General features: G+C 37.3%; 1 protein-coding gene across 3 annotated transcripts in view; it reads left to right on the forward strand.

Moving 5' to 3' along the window:
* The window catches only part of LOC111047750, a 90,176-nt gene that overhangs the window by 46,511 nt on the left and 28,630 nt on the right, over nt 1–15,035 (forward strand). For all 3 annotated transcript variants that reach the window (XM_022333579.2, XM_039434320.1, XM_039434321.1), the window contains one exon: nt 13,453–13,736. In XM_022333579.2, coding sequence (XP_022189271.2) covers nt 13,453–13,736 — 284 coding nt within the window. The remainder of the gene's footprint in view (nt 1–13,452; nt 13,737–15,035) is intronic.

Here is a 15,035-nt window from a genome sequence, read left to right on the forward strand (position 1 = left end):
TCCTTCTTTAACTGGACCATAAATCTTTAGGATTTTCCTTTCAAAAACGCCTAAATGGTTTTTGTCTTTTTTTGTTAACGTCCAAGATTCACAGCCGTACGTTACAACAGGTCGAATTAGGCTCTCATATATTTTAAGTTTTGTGTTTCTACATATGAGCCTGTTCTTCAAAAGTTTCATGCTTCTGAAGTTTGCTCCATTTCCAGCCAATAATCTTTGCTTTATGCTGTAACCCATCTTGTTCTCGTTATTTAGTTCAACCCCCAAGTAGCTGAAGTTCCTTACACCTTGAAAGATTTTATTTCCAATTCGGAGGTATTTTACGGACTTTATAAAAGATAAAGGAAATAAATTTTAAGCGTTTACAAATATATTCTATATGAGGCTCCCCCTTAAGGTTACAATCAACCATGATGCCCAGATACTTTATAGATTTTTCATTTTTTAGTTGAGGGCATGTACAATCCTTCCATTTCTCAAAATCACAATTGGTTGACCAACTATTGTAGGAGAAAATGCAATATATTTAGTTTTTGATGTATTTATACTCAATGTATTAATATCAAGCCATTGTTTAACAATGGATATTACTCCTTCTGCTCTCGTGTACGTCTCTAACCATGAGCGGTCCTTAACTATAATTATAGCCGTATCGTCAGCAAAGGAAATTATTTTCGAACTATCAATATTTAGTTTAAAGATGTCGTTGATATATCCAAAAATTAGTTGCCAGCCCGGATTGTCAGTTTTGTGTAAGGGCAAGCATTCCTGACTGGCAATTGGGAGGTACCGGGTTCGATTCCCGGGCTGGCAACTAATTTTTGGATAGTAGTTCTCATCGAATTTCCATCTAGCTGTTAGCCCTGTTGTAAATGTCTGCAGTAGCAGAGGTCTTCGGGGTGATTTGCAGCATTTATTAGGATTTTCGTTCAATAATAATTATATATTAATTAGCATTTGAATAAATGAATTCTCTATTTAATTCAATCTGTAATTTTATTCTATCTAATGTATTCCCCATGACTGCTAATAGTGTGTCCCAATGTTTTTTTATGCTTCTAATATTAATCATGATACATTCAAATGTGTTTTCCTCTATTATAGTATTTTTAAAGTCTTGCAAATTATTGTACGTTTTAGTTCGTATTTGTTCTATGTCAAATAACTGATCAATAATTGAATTAGTAGGATGGTGGTAATTTTAAATTTTATAATTTATTGCTTTAATAATTAGTCTGGTATGTAGGGTGAATTTTGATTGATTTTGGGTTTACAAAGTAATGGAGTACTCTCAAAATTGTCTTATCTGTGTAGGCCTGCCCGTATCGTTATTGATAAGGAAGTTTTATCTCTACTGCGAAGGGAGCACTCGTTGCTTTTCTGTTAGTTTAATTCATTTCATCTTTCTGTAAACAACGTTAATTTATCCATAGAGTTGTGTGCCTGATATTAGAATATATTGTTATTGATTTGAATACCTAATTTTTTTGTTACTAATGTTATAATTTAATAGTGAAGTGATAAAATTTTGATTGAATAATAAAAATAAAAAACCCTGCAGGGGACAGAGATTACTCTGTTTGGGGTGTGGCGATCCCCCGGGTTAACCCAGCAAGTGGTCAATGCAGACTGGTTGGCAACTAAGACCGTTGCGTCCCAGGTATTAGGGTACTCACAGATGATAAGAGTACCTCAAGCATCAACTGCTCGCGCATACCGGAAGCGTGTGTTAGCAGCTCACGTCATCTGAGATAATATTGCTCCTAGAAGTACAAGGAATAGCAATCGGGGTGGTACGGGGGTGAGGGCTGTCCCTGTTCGGAACCGTCGTTATATGCAGTCTGTGGGGGATGATGTAGGTGAACCAAGTGGCGCCTGTCCCCCAGCTGGAACCACAAGAAGGCAACCCATCAATGAAATAGAAACTGGAATTGGAACTACACCACCTGCTCAAAATGTTTCCCCTGATCAGCAGAGGACCACTAGAGCAGGACTGCCAAGGCAGCGCATGAAATTCAGGAGATGAACATACCAATCATGCATGCCTATTACAAAATAACAAAACTGGAAACAATTAGTATATATCGACAGGAGTTACACGCTGCCTTTGTTGAGAGGTTTCCCCAGCTGATTGTCACAGAGCAACGAATTGCAGATCAGCGTAGAGTTATAGTAAGGAACAAACTGCTTTCTGAAGTTCGATTGGCAGAGATAAGAGCACAAGTGGAGAGAGAAATTGAAGCAGAGGAAGAGGAACGGGTGAATGCTAATCAACCATTGAATCATGAGGCACCAGAAGCCCAAGTCAGCCCAATCCGTGATGATGTAGCACATAAAATGCAGCATGAACAGCAATCACAAGGGAGTCCATCATGACAAGCTCTTGACACAGCTGCAGAAGGTGATAATGATGGCGTGAAGGAGGAGATAGAGTTTAGAAGGGCATTTGCACAATTCGATGGTACGGACCCTTTAAGCAGGCCTCAGATACCAAAGTTGCAGACAACAAAACAGCTGCTTGCAGCTTGCCAAAAGATGAATGAATTGCTACCTGAAATAATAAACTTGGAAGACCTGTGCTTTGATGATCTTCACACAGTCATTTACTGCTCAGCCGTTGCAATTTCTAGACTGATGGGGAAGAAGACTTCAAGTAAGAGCTCCAAAACGGATGCTACCATGGGAAGATGCTACCAAGGCTCTGTAGGCAGATGGAGGTGCTGAGAAAGAAGATAGGACATGATGAGATACATCATAGAGTGTATTTATTTATTTTACTTTCAAGACGTTAGAACTAAGTCTTTCAAATATAATTTTGTTCTAGTATTGACATGTCACCAGTCAAATGAGTGTTACTCAAAAATTGATGTAATGTGACGATAAATAAATGAAAAAAAATGGACAGATTACTCAATACATCCAAGGGAACCGATCAAAGAAAGTTGTTCAGGCCTTTCATAAGTTGGAGAGAGAAACCTTGCTGCATACTGCTAGGGATCTAGTGAACAGTACTGCTAGAGAAATGCTTGATCTCTCAAACAGAGAGCAGTAAGAGCAAATCGGCTGAATAGATACAGGACTTCAATGAATAGGAAAAAGGACAATTCTCTCTTCAGCAATAATGAGAAATTGTTCTACAGGAGCCTTGCCAAGACACAAGAATGGACAGCAATAAAACTCCCGAGTTGAAGGATGTGGAGAATTACTGGAGGGCATTGTGGGCACAGGGTCAATGTCACAATACAAATGCAACTTGGATTCACAGTGAGAACAACAGACTTGGTGGAAAAATGCAAATGCCAGCATTGGTAATAACAGAAGCTCAAGTTGCTAGTGTGCTTGCAGTAGCTGGAAATTGGACATCACCTGGCCCAGATAGATTACACAACTTCTGGTTAATAAGACTCCCAGTTTTTCATTCACATCTGGCAAATCATTTCACTTCTTTCCTTGAAACCCCAGAAAGAGTTCCACTATTCCTTCCTAGGGGAATAACATATTTGCTGCCTAAAAGTCAAAATCCAGAGGACCCATCACAATACAGGCCAATCACTTGCCTCTGTACAGCCTTAAAACCCTAACAGCATGCATCTCAGACTCAATTCAGAAGCATTTGGCTCAGGTCGACATATTTTTTGAGGAGCAAAAAGGTTGCATGAGAGGAGGACGTGGATGCAAGGAAATTCTGACCATTGATGCGGTAGCAATGGGGCAGGCAGCCAATAAGAAGAGAAACATTCATATGGCATATATTGATTACCGCAAAGCATTCGATAGTGTCCCAAACTCCTGGCTCATTGAAGTACTGCGCATTTATAAGATTGGTCCATCAGTTATTAGATTGCTTAGTCATCTCATGGCATCATGGGGGACAATATTGATGATTAGAAGTGGTCAAGAACAGTTGCAGTCTGACGAAATTCCAGTTTGCCAGGGAATCTTCCAAGCGGACAGTCTAAGCCTTTATGGTTTTGTTTAGCATTGAATCCACTCTCAGCAATGCTGAATTCAGCAGAATGTGGATTCAAGTTGAAAGGAAATTCCAGAAATGTGTACCACTTGTCCCACATGATGTAAATGGATGACATAAAGCTCTATGCAGGAATAGAACACCAGCTAGGGGAGATGCTGCAGTTGGTGAGAACATTCTCTGCTGATATTAGAATGAAATTTGGCTTGGAAAAATACAAAACACTGAGTCTTTTGAGAGGAAAAATAAATCTCCAGGAGCTTGACGAAGGTTATGAGGCTTTTGGAGCAATGGGGCCAGATGACACCTACAACTACTTGGGGTTTGGTCAGTCTAAGCAGATAGATCAGAGAGAAATGAAGCAGAAAATGAGGAATGCATATCTCAACAGAGTTAAGAGTCTGCTTAATTCTCACCTCAATGGGAAAAACATGATAAAAGCCATAAATACTTATGCGGTGGCTCTCTTGATTTATACATTTGGAGTGATCAGCTGGACTCAGACAGATATTGAGGAGCTCATGAGAGCAACAAGAGTCCTTCTCACAAAATTCAGAGCACATCACCCCAAAGCTGCAATTGAGAGGCTGATACTCCCCAGGCACAAAGGTGGGCGGGGGCTGCTGGACCTCAAGTGGTTGTGTGACAGACAGGTGCATAGTATGAGATCTTATTTTTTCACAAAGCAAGAGCATCTTTATATAATAGTCAGAGAAGCAGGCAAGAAATACACCCCTCTCAACTTATCAGAGCGAAACATTAATGCTGCCCAAAGTAGCAATCAGCATGAAAGCGAGGCAGTGGAGGAGGAAACAGTTGCATGGGAGGCATGCATTTGCATTAGGAAAGCCTGATATGGATGCAGATCAATCGAATGCCTGGCTAAAGCATGGTGACTTGTTCATTGAAACAGAAGGCTTCATGGTGGCTATACAAGACCAAGTGATAGCCACCAAAAATTACAAAAAATATATAATGAATCTACCTTTGAACGATGACCTTTGTAGACGCTGTGTTATGGCATCAGAGACAGTACAGCACATTGTGTCTTCCTGCCAGTCAATGGTAGACACTGAATACCTCAACAGGCATAATGATGTTGCTGGCATACTGCACCAGGACCTGGCATTAAGGCATAAGTTGATTGACGAGAAAGTTCCTTACTATCAATATGCTCCAACTTCAATCGTAGAGCACAATACCCACAAGCTGTATTGGGACAGATCTGTGCTGACTGACAGAACGATTCCACGTAACAGGCCAGATTTAATCCTGATGAATAAGCTGACCAGGGAAACAGTCTTAATAGATGTAGGCATTCCATGCTGCCATAACATGGAACACTACTACAGTGGAAAGATTTCCAAGTATCTCCCCCTGGCAGCTGAGATGAAGGATATCTGGCATCAAGAGAAAGTGGAAATCGTTCCAGTCATAATATCTGCAGTTGGATTGATGGGTAAAACAGTGACTGCAAACCTAAGTCATCTGGGTCCCTCGATAAACAAGATCTACTTGATGCAGAAGGCAGTGATGATCAACACTGTATCAATGGTTAGGGCATTCTTAAACCTAGCAGCAGAATAATTCATCAAAGTCTTGTTAAAGACCGATTTTGATGAAAAACTCACATAGTAATGTGATGAAAAATGAAAATAATAATAATAATCCTTTCCTTTCCTTTTTCCTTCGTCCGGGTACCCGGGAGAAGAAGGGAGTTTATTATAGAAAATATAACAAACAAAAATAATAATAATAATATTATTATTATTGTTATTATTATTATTGAACATATTTATCAATTATCAAAACAAAATTATTGAGGTCAAGTGGAATCAGGTAAAAAGCAATAATAGAACTGATGTTCTTTTTTAGTTTCTATGATTTGGTGAATTCGCTGTATTAAATAGTAAGTCCCATGAATGAAATTTGAACATTAATTCAAAAGAATCTAGAAGGAAAATTGAAATTTGGGCTTCGAGGTGCACAATATTGATATTTTTAGAATCTATGTGCAAAATTTGGAGATCTAAATCATTCCCGTTTCTCCCGTATGCAATCCACAAGTTGACATGTTTTGATGCGAACAAACGAACAAACACAACCCTACTCTCTCTTACTATATAGATGTGAATGTTATTATTCAATGTCATTTGCAACAACATAATAATAATAGTAATATAATAATTTTGCTTTTTTCGCTTATTATTTTTTTCTAAATAATTGTTGAACATATGGAATTGAAACTTTGCACAATTATTATAACAAGTAGACAAAGCTACAAAAAATTATGATAATTTTTCAAATTCATAAAACAAGTTGGCGGCCATTTAAAATTTGTTTCTTGAATATAAAAATAAAAAATAACTTTTTTAGTAAATTTAATTACCTATCGATTGGTACCAGATTTTTCAAGATTGAATCAATATTAACTGAAATATGGCAGCCTTAGTGATAGGTGACCATTGAAAGTTTGTTGTAGTGCAAACCAAGGCATGCTAATAGAGTCGCCTCAATAATCTCTATTTGCATTGCATGTTAATAGTAAGCGATTTTAGGTCATTTCAAACAATAAAATAACGTTACATAACCATCTAAAGGTGGGTCACCAACCATTGAAGCTGCCATATCTCAGATAATATTGGTCCAACCTTGAAAAATCTGGTACCATCGATAGGCAATCAAATCTACTAAAAAAATGTATTCTTGTAAAGTTCTTGTAAAACCAACGGTTTCTGAGTTATTTGAGAAACAAAATTTTAAATAACCGCCATTTTGTTTTATGAATTTTTAAAATGATCATAATTTTTTTTTTGTAGCTTTGTCTAGTTGTTATAGATGATCGTGCAAAGTTTCAATTTCGTATGTTAAACCGTTATTTAGTAAGAAAATAATAAGTGGAAAAAGCAAATTGGTCGCTGTGAGAGTAACTGAAGACTTTCGGACAATTTAAAAGTGATATTTTTTTACCCACGAACAATGCCCTAGAGTATTAGTAGGGAGTTCGTAAACACCCTGTATAAGTCGAGGACTTGATAGATCCCGGAGTTTAGAAGATAAACCCGTGACTCAGAAAGACGATCTAGACCCGAGCGCTTATTTTAGTCGTGGGCCCTGTAAGTTCAGAACTTATAGATGCCGAGCTCGGAAACCGGCCCTTAGTATCTTAAAATGTGAATATCTTTGAAACGGTTTGATGTATTGATGTGTTTAAGTAAAATATTATTGACAGCTTTCTTGTCCTTTTTGTTTGTTTCATTTTTAACTATTTGCCATATTGTTTTGTTTACATTTGTTGAATTTTCAAATATTGGGTCAATGTATTTTTTTATAGAGAATAATTCTTTTTAGATGCTTTTTATGTTATTTGATAGTTTTCTTTAAGTTTATATTACTTAGCCTTTCATGTTCGTCATCAATCCACATACTGGTAATGAAATTGTCGATTGCTGATTCACAAGTTTCAGTTATCTAGTAGGTATTTCTATAGTATGTCTAAATCTATTCATATTCATTAAATTTTTAAAATTTGATTTCTGTTTACCCTGACTCAAAACATCCACATTGAAATCTCCTCCTATTACAACATTCTGGTTAATTTTGCTAATTTCTACTAAAAATCTATTCAATTTATCAAGAAACACTTCTATATTCTCCGAAGGAGTTCTATACAATCCAGCTACAATGTATTTTTTATTACCTATTTTTATTTATATCGTTCATGTTTCAAAGATTTTTTCCTCATTAATAACGTTTATTGCCTTTACCATAATGTTTCTACATTCAACTAGTTATTCAGATCCTAATATTAAAACGCCTCCCCCCTTAAACGACGTTCTTACATACCAACTCATACAGGAATATCCTTGTATTTTGATTCTTGGATTTCATTTTCATCTAATTTATGTTCGGTCACTATTACAATATCCGGTTTTAATTCCTGCAATGTGATTATTAGGTAGTCTATACTTGACTCCAAGTGCTGGATGTTTTGATGCAAGATTACTACATTATTTGTCAACTTACTTTTTGCCTTAATATTATCATTTTCCCTACTTCTATATTTATGTTTTTTAGTTCCCACCGCCTTTCGGGAGGGTTCCTTCATTCACTGTTAATCTTAAAAAACTATTATCATTAAGAGGTATTTCTTGGACTGTTTCATAGTTTCCTGGCTTATTTATAAGAGTCTCATTAATAATTTCCACTTGTTATTCGTGTTAATGACTGGATGACTTTTAGACTGTATGGAGATTTAAGTTCCGTAGAGCCATACCCCAAGACGGGGCTGGAAATGTTGAGTTTCTGGCAACGTGAAGCTAGAGAATCGCTGCATGTTAGTCCCCCGTCACCAATGCCGCCGAGATTCTCTCGAAGAGACGAACCCCGACCCATTATTGGAGTTTAAGTTGAAGATCTATCTTGTTGGTGCACGCACGCTCCTCTCTCTCTCGCCCGACACAAACAGAGGCGGTCTCCTCCTCACAGCCAGTAGTGACCAATGCTGAATCCGGGAGTCGATGCAGTTCCTGCAGTCGATGAAAGCGCAAATGCAGTCTGTTTCCGCATTTTTGACTCACTTTCATTTAAGTAGGGCTTCAAAACTGATTGATTACAAATACAGGATTCACTCGTTTCAATTATTTCGAAGATGCTTTTTGCTGTAGCTCTTTTCTCATATTTGTTTAAATGCAATCAATGTATTTTGTGACAATATCTCTCCAACAGGTGCAAGTCAAGGATGTTGACATGGCTATTGTGCGCTGCAAACTTCCTGATTATAAAATTGTATTCCTGGATAATTTCATTCTCCAAGCCATCCTCTCTCAAATCAAACCTTTGTGGTATTGACCAGCTTTTCCTGATTATTGTAATTTACAGAACTCCAAACAGTGATATCCAGGTTTTCTTCAACGCCCAGGAGAGGCTACTTGATCATATCAATAGGGTCACTATTAGATACAGGAAAGTCTTTTTTGGTGGTGACTTCAACATTGACTTGTTGAGGGAATCATCCAAAAAACCTCAATTCACCAATTTAACAAATTCTAATAATTTAAACTTTGTTTCAATTGTGCCTACTAGAATTACAACTCAGACTGCTACATGTATTGATAATGTCATAACAAATGCTAGCTTGGAGGATATTGTTAGTTGTACGGTGGACTTGGGAATTTCGGATCACCTAGCACAGATTGTTCATCTAAAGCAATCATGTCAACTCATTAGAAATACTCATGTTTCGAAGCGGATCATGAGTAATCCATTGCAACTTTTATGAAATTATTGAGATAAATTAACTGGGACTCATGTTACAATACATATTTGGCTGAAATTGCGTTCAACTGCTTCTTTTCTAAGTTTAATACATCTTTTTCAACTGCTTCCCCAGTAAAAATGTTTAAATAAAAAAATCCTTTACTATTAATTAACAATGGATAACTCATGAACATCATGTGCTAGGAAAAGAAAGCTATACATAGAGTCTAGGCACCCAACGTTTTTGCAATACTTTCAACGCTATAAGAAGATTCTTAGAAGGTTTATTTCTGCTGCTAAACAGCAATATAATGAGGACTTCATTCATAAATTAATCCGCGTATATAAATGGTACTTGGGCGGTTGTTAAAAATGACATTGGCTTGAAGAAAGAGGAACTCACAAATTTAGAATTGAATAATGGGAGCAATACGACTACTGATCCTAACATTATAGCTTTCGCTGTTCAATGATCATTTCCTGCAGGCTAGTAAAGACCTCGGTCTCTGGACAAAAGTTTGGGGCTTCTAAAAAATGCTCAGAAACAAAAGAGACAGTTCTTTTTTAGGGAGCTAGGCACAAAGTGAGGTGGAAAAAATTATTTTAGATTTAGAAAATACAGGATCCAGGAAAGCAGCATGTCCAATAATTTTGGAACCTCTGAGATATGTTATAAATCTATGCCTGTCAAGTGGGGAATTTCCTAGGAAGCTCAAGTTTGCTATTATTAAACCCCTGTACAAGAGGGAGGATCGAAAGAGCGTTAAAAACTATCGTCCTTTAGCCCTGTTAACATTATTTTCTAAAATATATGAGAGAGCTGCCTTTTATCAGGTTATCGAATTCTTGGTGGGTCACTTTATGCTTCACAAAAATCAGTTTGGTTCCCGTAAGATCTGATCAACTAAATGAGCAATTTTTGAGATGGTTACTGAAGTGTTACAAGCTCGTCTGGATGGATCTCGGAGTGCTCTTGGTCTCTGTTGCGATTTGACAAGAGTAGGGGTATAATTGGAGTTCTTCCTCAAAACTGCCCCAAGGTGCCCCAAAAGCTGGCTCCAAATCCACCTCAAAACTGGTTCCAGGTTCTAACCTAATCTAATCTACTCTAACCTAACCATACCCCTAATCTCACAATAAACCTCAAATGATAATCCTCTCTTTTATTATACCCACTTTTATGGAAAAAGTAAACCCAGCTTTTTTTTATTTCTTGAATAACTAAGAAATCATTAATTTTACAAAAAAACACAAGAATAACTTTTTTTTAGTAAATCTAATAACAAATCCATTTTGTCAAGACACAGTTTTATTATTCCCACTTTTATGGAAAAACTGAAACCATTTTTTTTTATTTCTTGAACAACTAAGAAACCATTAATTTTATTAAAAAATACAAGAATAACATTCTTTAGTAAATTTAATATCAAATCCATTGACACATCTCTAGTCAAGATTGAACGGGAATTAAGGATCAGTCACACTGTAACCTAGCCAGCCATTAACAGATTCTCACATTTATCCTTAGCACTCAGGATACCTCAGTGGCCGTAGTCGAGTGGATCAGATGCTGGCTTTGTGATTCAGAGGCCCGGGTTCAAATCCCGGCCCGGGCAAGATATTTATCTCGGGCCACTCCCGTGTTTCGGATGGACACGTTAACCGTCGGTCCCGGCTGCCTAAAAAACAGTCGTTAGGTCATGTCAGAGGCCCTGAAATTGATCAGTTGCGACCTGAAAACTCTGACACCAGACCTGAGCCAGCCAGGTCACTCGATATTATTATTATTATTAGGATACCTCTCTACAGACTTAAAACTAAATATTATAATAACTATTACTTCTAATTCAACACCCTTCAATATCAGCACTCTCCCCCAACTACCACCCCCCATCTTGGGGTGGGGGCCCACTGTCTATAACCAGTCAAGTTGTCTTATTACTTTAATTTGAACTGCTTCAGGACATCTCTTCCCTCAAGCCATATTGAGAAGAAAACATATACAGAGTGAGTCATATGTATGGGAACCCTTCAATAAGTTGGAGACTGTTGTAAATATAATACTGTAACTTTCAGGATAAGTTATTGGTCAAATACTCTACCTTTTGACGTACAACTGAATTTCAACCCCTCATAAGGAGGTGACTTAGGTATGATGACTTAGGAGGTGACCAATTGTGTAGTCCATCATTCTAAAGGCCTTTTTAAAACAAGAAAGATGGCATCAATAAAAATGTTCTATGATACTTGTATCCAAAATGGTGGCTGATTGAAGTTTTAGTTTTTAAGGAAATGAGGTGTTGTATCTCAAATATTTTAAATGTTAACACCCATTTTGTGATACATCATTTTAAAGGCCTTTTTAAAACGAGAAAGATGACATCAATAGAAATGTTCTATGATACTTTCATTCAAAATGGCGTTTGATTGAAGTTTTAATTTTTAAAGAAATAATTGATAAAGTTTAATCAGCCGCCAGTTTGAATAAAATTATCATAGAACATTTTCATTGATGTCATCTTTCTCGTTTTGAAAATGCCTTTAAAATGATGTATCACACAATGAGTGCTCAAATTCAAAATGTTTGAGTTAAGTGAAGACAGTGCTCTATCCGGGCGTTTTGCTGGATAAATGTGAAAATTGTAAATCTGGCAACACGCCCTGGACTCCACGACTTTGTTGGGTTTGTTTTGACAAGATTCGCGCAACGTGCCTGGGTGGAGTAATTCAGTATTAAGATAATGTTTCTGTTTTTTTTAAATTTCTGTGACCTCAGGGCTGGGAAAACTAGATGTAGTTAAATGGTCATACACTGTGTGAGCTATGCTCAAATTATACAGTTTCACATGACAAAATAATAATTGACCGAGCGAAGTAAGGTCTAAGATACAAGCCGACGGTTTGGCATTTCTCTTAATGTTTAAATGTTTGTTTAAATGTTTATATGTTGCGCATTTAAGGCGAAACGTGGTAATAGATTTTCATGAAATTTGACAGGTATGTTCCTTTTTTAATTGCGCGTCGACTTATATACAAGGTTTTTGAAAATTTTGCATTTCAAGGATAATAATTATAAAAGGAAAAAGGAGCCTCCTTCATACGCCAATATTAGAGTAAAAATCAGACTATAGAATTATTCATCATAAATCAGCTGACAAGTGATTTCACAGATGTGTGTAGAAGCCAGTCTATTACTGTATTTCCATAAGGTCTATAATTTCAATCAGGTACTTGCGGATGAGAATTCTGCGTGAGTTCTACTGTTCACATAACTACTAGTAATAATAATTTGACAAGTCGTGGGGTCTTAGACGGGCTACACACTGGTGTCGCAAGACACGCGTCTTGAGACGCGTGTCGTGTCTTATCAAATTTCATGAGTCATGCATGTCTTTTGCATGTTTCTGTCGCTTGTCGCATGTCTCATGATTTTCGGTTGTATTACAGACTGAGCATGAGCAGTGACAAAGATTGCTCAGTGCTGGCAGTAGACAGTGGCTGGTGCGCATGAGCGGAGTGATGTCTCGCGCGACATGTGTCGCATGGAACCGGCTAACCGGTTCCGTGCGACACCTGTCCGATACACAGACGATGCCTCGAACATCTGTCGCAAGCAGTGAGTAAGCTCTGATTTTACAACACAGGTTGGTTTCATATGCGACATGCCTCGGACATGAGATTTGTCGTAGACATGATGTCTACGACACCAGTGTGTAGCCCGCCTTAAAGTGAAGGCACTCAGCTGCAGACATAAATGTGCAGACAGATGGAGAAAAAAATGAACTTTTTCAGATGTTAGCAGACATTAGACGTCATAGAGACAGACAGATGTCTGTGAGAATTGCAACATTCAAAAACCTGGAGAGGGATATTTTCTCTGTCAGCTGCTGTGTATGTTCGCCTTCAGTTCTTATTGTGTTGATTATAGCTCTTACTGTGTATTAGGTACACTACATTCAGGTGGCGGGCTGGTGTCTCACTTGGGTCACCAGTCCAGCCACACCTGGGACTAGACCAAAGGTGCCCCAGCTTGCTTTACACATGGATAACACTGGTGTGTCACTGGTCACCCACCCTAGTATCCTAAGAATGGAATTTTCGAATTTTATTTCCAATTCCATGGTGTAGTTTTGTTATGTATTTGTATTTTGTGTAAATTATTAGGAATAAACATTCATTCGAATTAAAAATATGCCTAAATTTACTTGAATAATTTTTTTCAGCTATCCAAAAGCTGCCTTTGCTGTAACACGAAAGAATGCAAGAAGAGCCATGTACCGTATGAGAAGTCGTGTGGAGCCAGTCCGCGCTGCTCTCACTTCGGAGCAGATGGGTGAGGAAGAAATGCAACAAAGCTATGGAGATTGCACAACAACCAAGGAGCCCCATAGTGACGATTCGGAAGCTACCATGTCCACGGTCTGGGAGGAAATAGTGCAACCTGATGGTGAAGGTTTGGAAACAACAACCACAGTCTGGCAGGAAATATTACAACCCGATGATGAAGGTATGGCAACAACCACAGTCTGGCAGGAATTATTGCAATCTGGGGCCTGTTTCACAAAGGTACAAGTAGTTGTTACCAACCATGGTTTTGGAGATCAGCTGATTACAAGCGTTTCACAAATGCAGAATTGTAAACTTTTAGTTACAATGAATTTCTACAAGTTTACAAGTGATTTGCTTCTTCACACTATTAATCAATACATTCTCCATAATCCCGGGTGTTGATTTGATTTGATTTTGATACCATGCAAATCAGAAATGAAATACATAAGTGGTATTGATTAATAATATGAATATCTTCTAAACGGTTTGAGATATCGTTGTGCGGCTTTCACCATTCATTTTCTCTTGAAATTTCGTATCTAAATCATGTATCGCATGACCACCTTCCTATTAAAAAAAAGTTGCATTCAAAATGGCGGATCCAAGATGGCGGACCAGATTTCTAAAGTCATAGTAAAGTAGTATTTTCAAATGGAGTAGGATTCCCAATCACACCCACCTTGGAATTACATTTTTTATGAGATACCAAGCCGTTCTAGGACTTTTTTCTCTCTTTTCTGCTTTGAATAATATTGATTAATAATGTGGATATCTTCTAAACTGTTTGAGATATCAATGTGCGGGTTTCGCCATTCATTTTGTCTTGAAATTCCGTATCTAACTCATGTATCGTATGACATCCTTCCTATTTAAAAAAAAAAATAGAGTTGCATTCAATATGGCGGACCGGATTTTTAAAGTCATAGTAAAGTATAGTTTGTGTAAAATAAGTTGACACTTGGCCCTCCATCCCAAGAAATTACATGGTTGCCAAATCGTGTAAAATTGCAACTCTCTCAAATTTCCAATTCAACGTCAGAATTGGATGTAGAATATCATCCCCGATATCCTAGTAGTGCTAGAAAAGATCCAGGTTTGGAGGATTAAAAGGAAATTTAACTTTTATGATAAAATTGGAAACATCGCGAAAATTTGTTTTTCTCTTGAATATCACTTGTCTCAGAATCATGGGGCGTTGTAATGCGTAATAATTTTATATCAATTAAACGGAGAGAATGTCTCCTTTCTATTGGTGTCTGGATAATTTTTATCCGACTTATAGTTATTTTTTAATTAATGATTATGTTCGTCAATGTCGAGACATTTCAAGCAGAAAACATGAAATTTTCGACAAAGTTTTGCTGGAAACTTTTTTGTTCCAAAAGATAAGTGGGTGGTGAAAGCGAGAAAGTTTCTCAGAATTAATTGAAATTATTTTCTCAATTCTCAAAAGTAATCGGAAGATCGTATTTTGGTC

This window comes from Nilaparvata lugens, chromosome 8 (genome assembly GCF_014356525.2).
Source record: "Nilaparvata lugens isolate BPH chromosome 8, ASM1435652v1, whole genome shotgun sequence".
Lineage (NCBI taxonomy): Eukaryota > Metazoa > Arthropoda > Insecta > Hemiptera > Delphacidae > Nilaparvata > Nilaparvata lugens.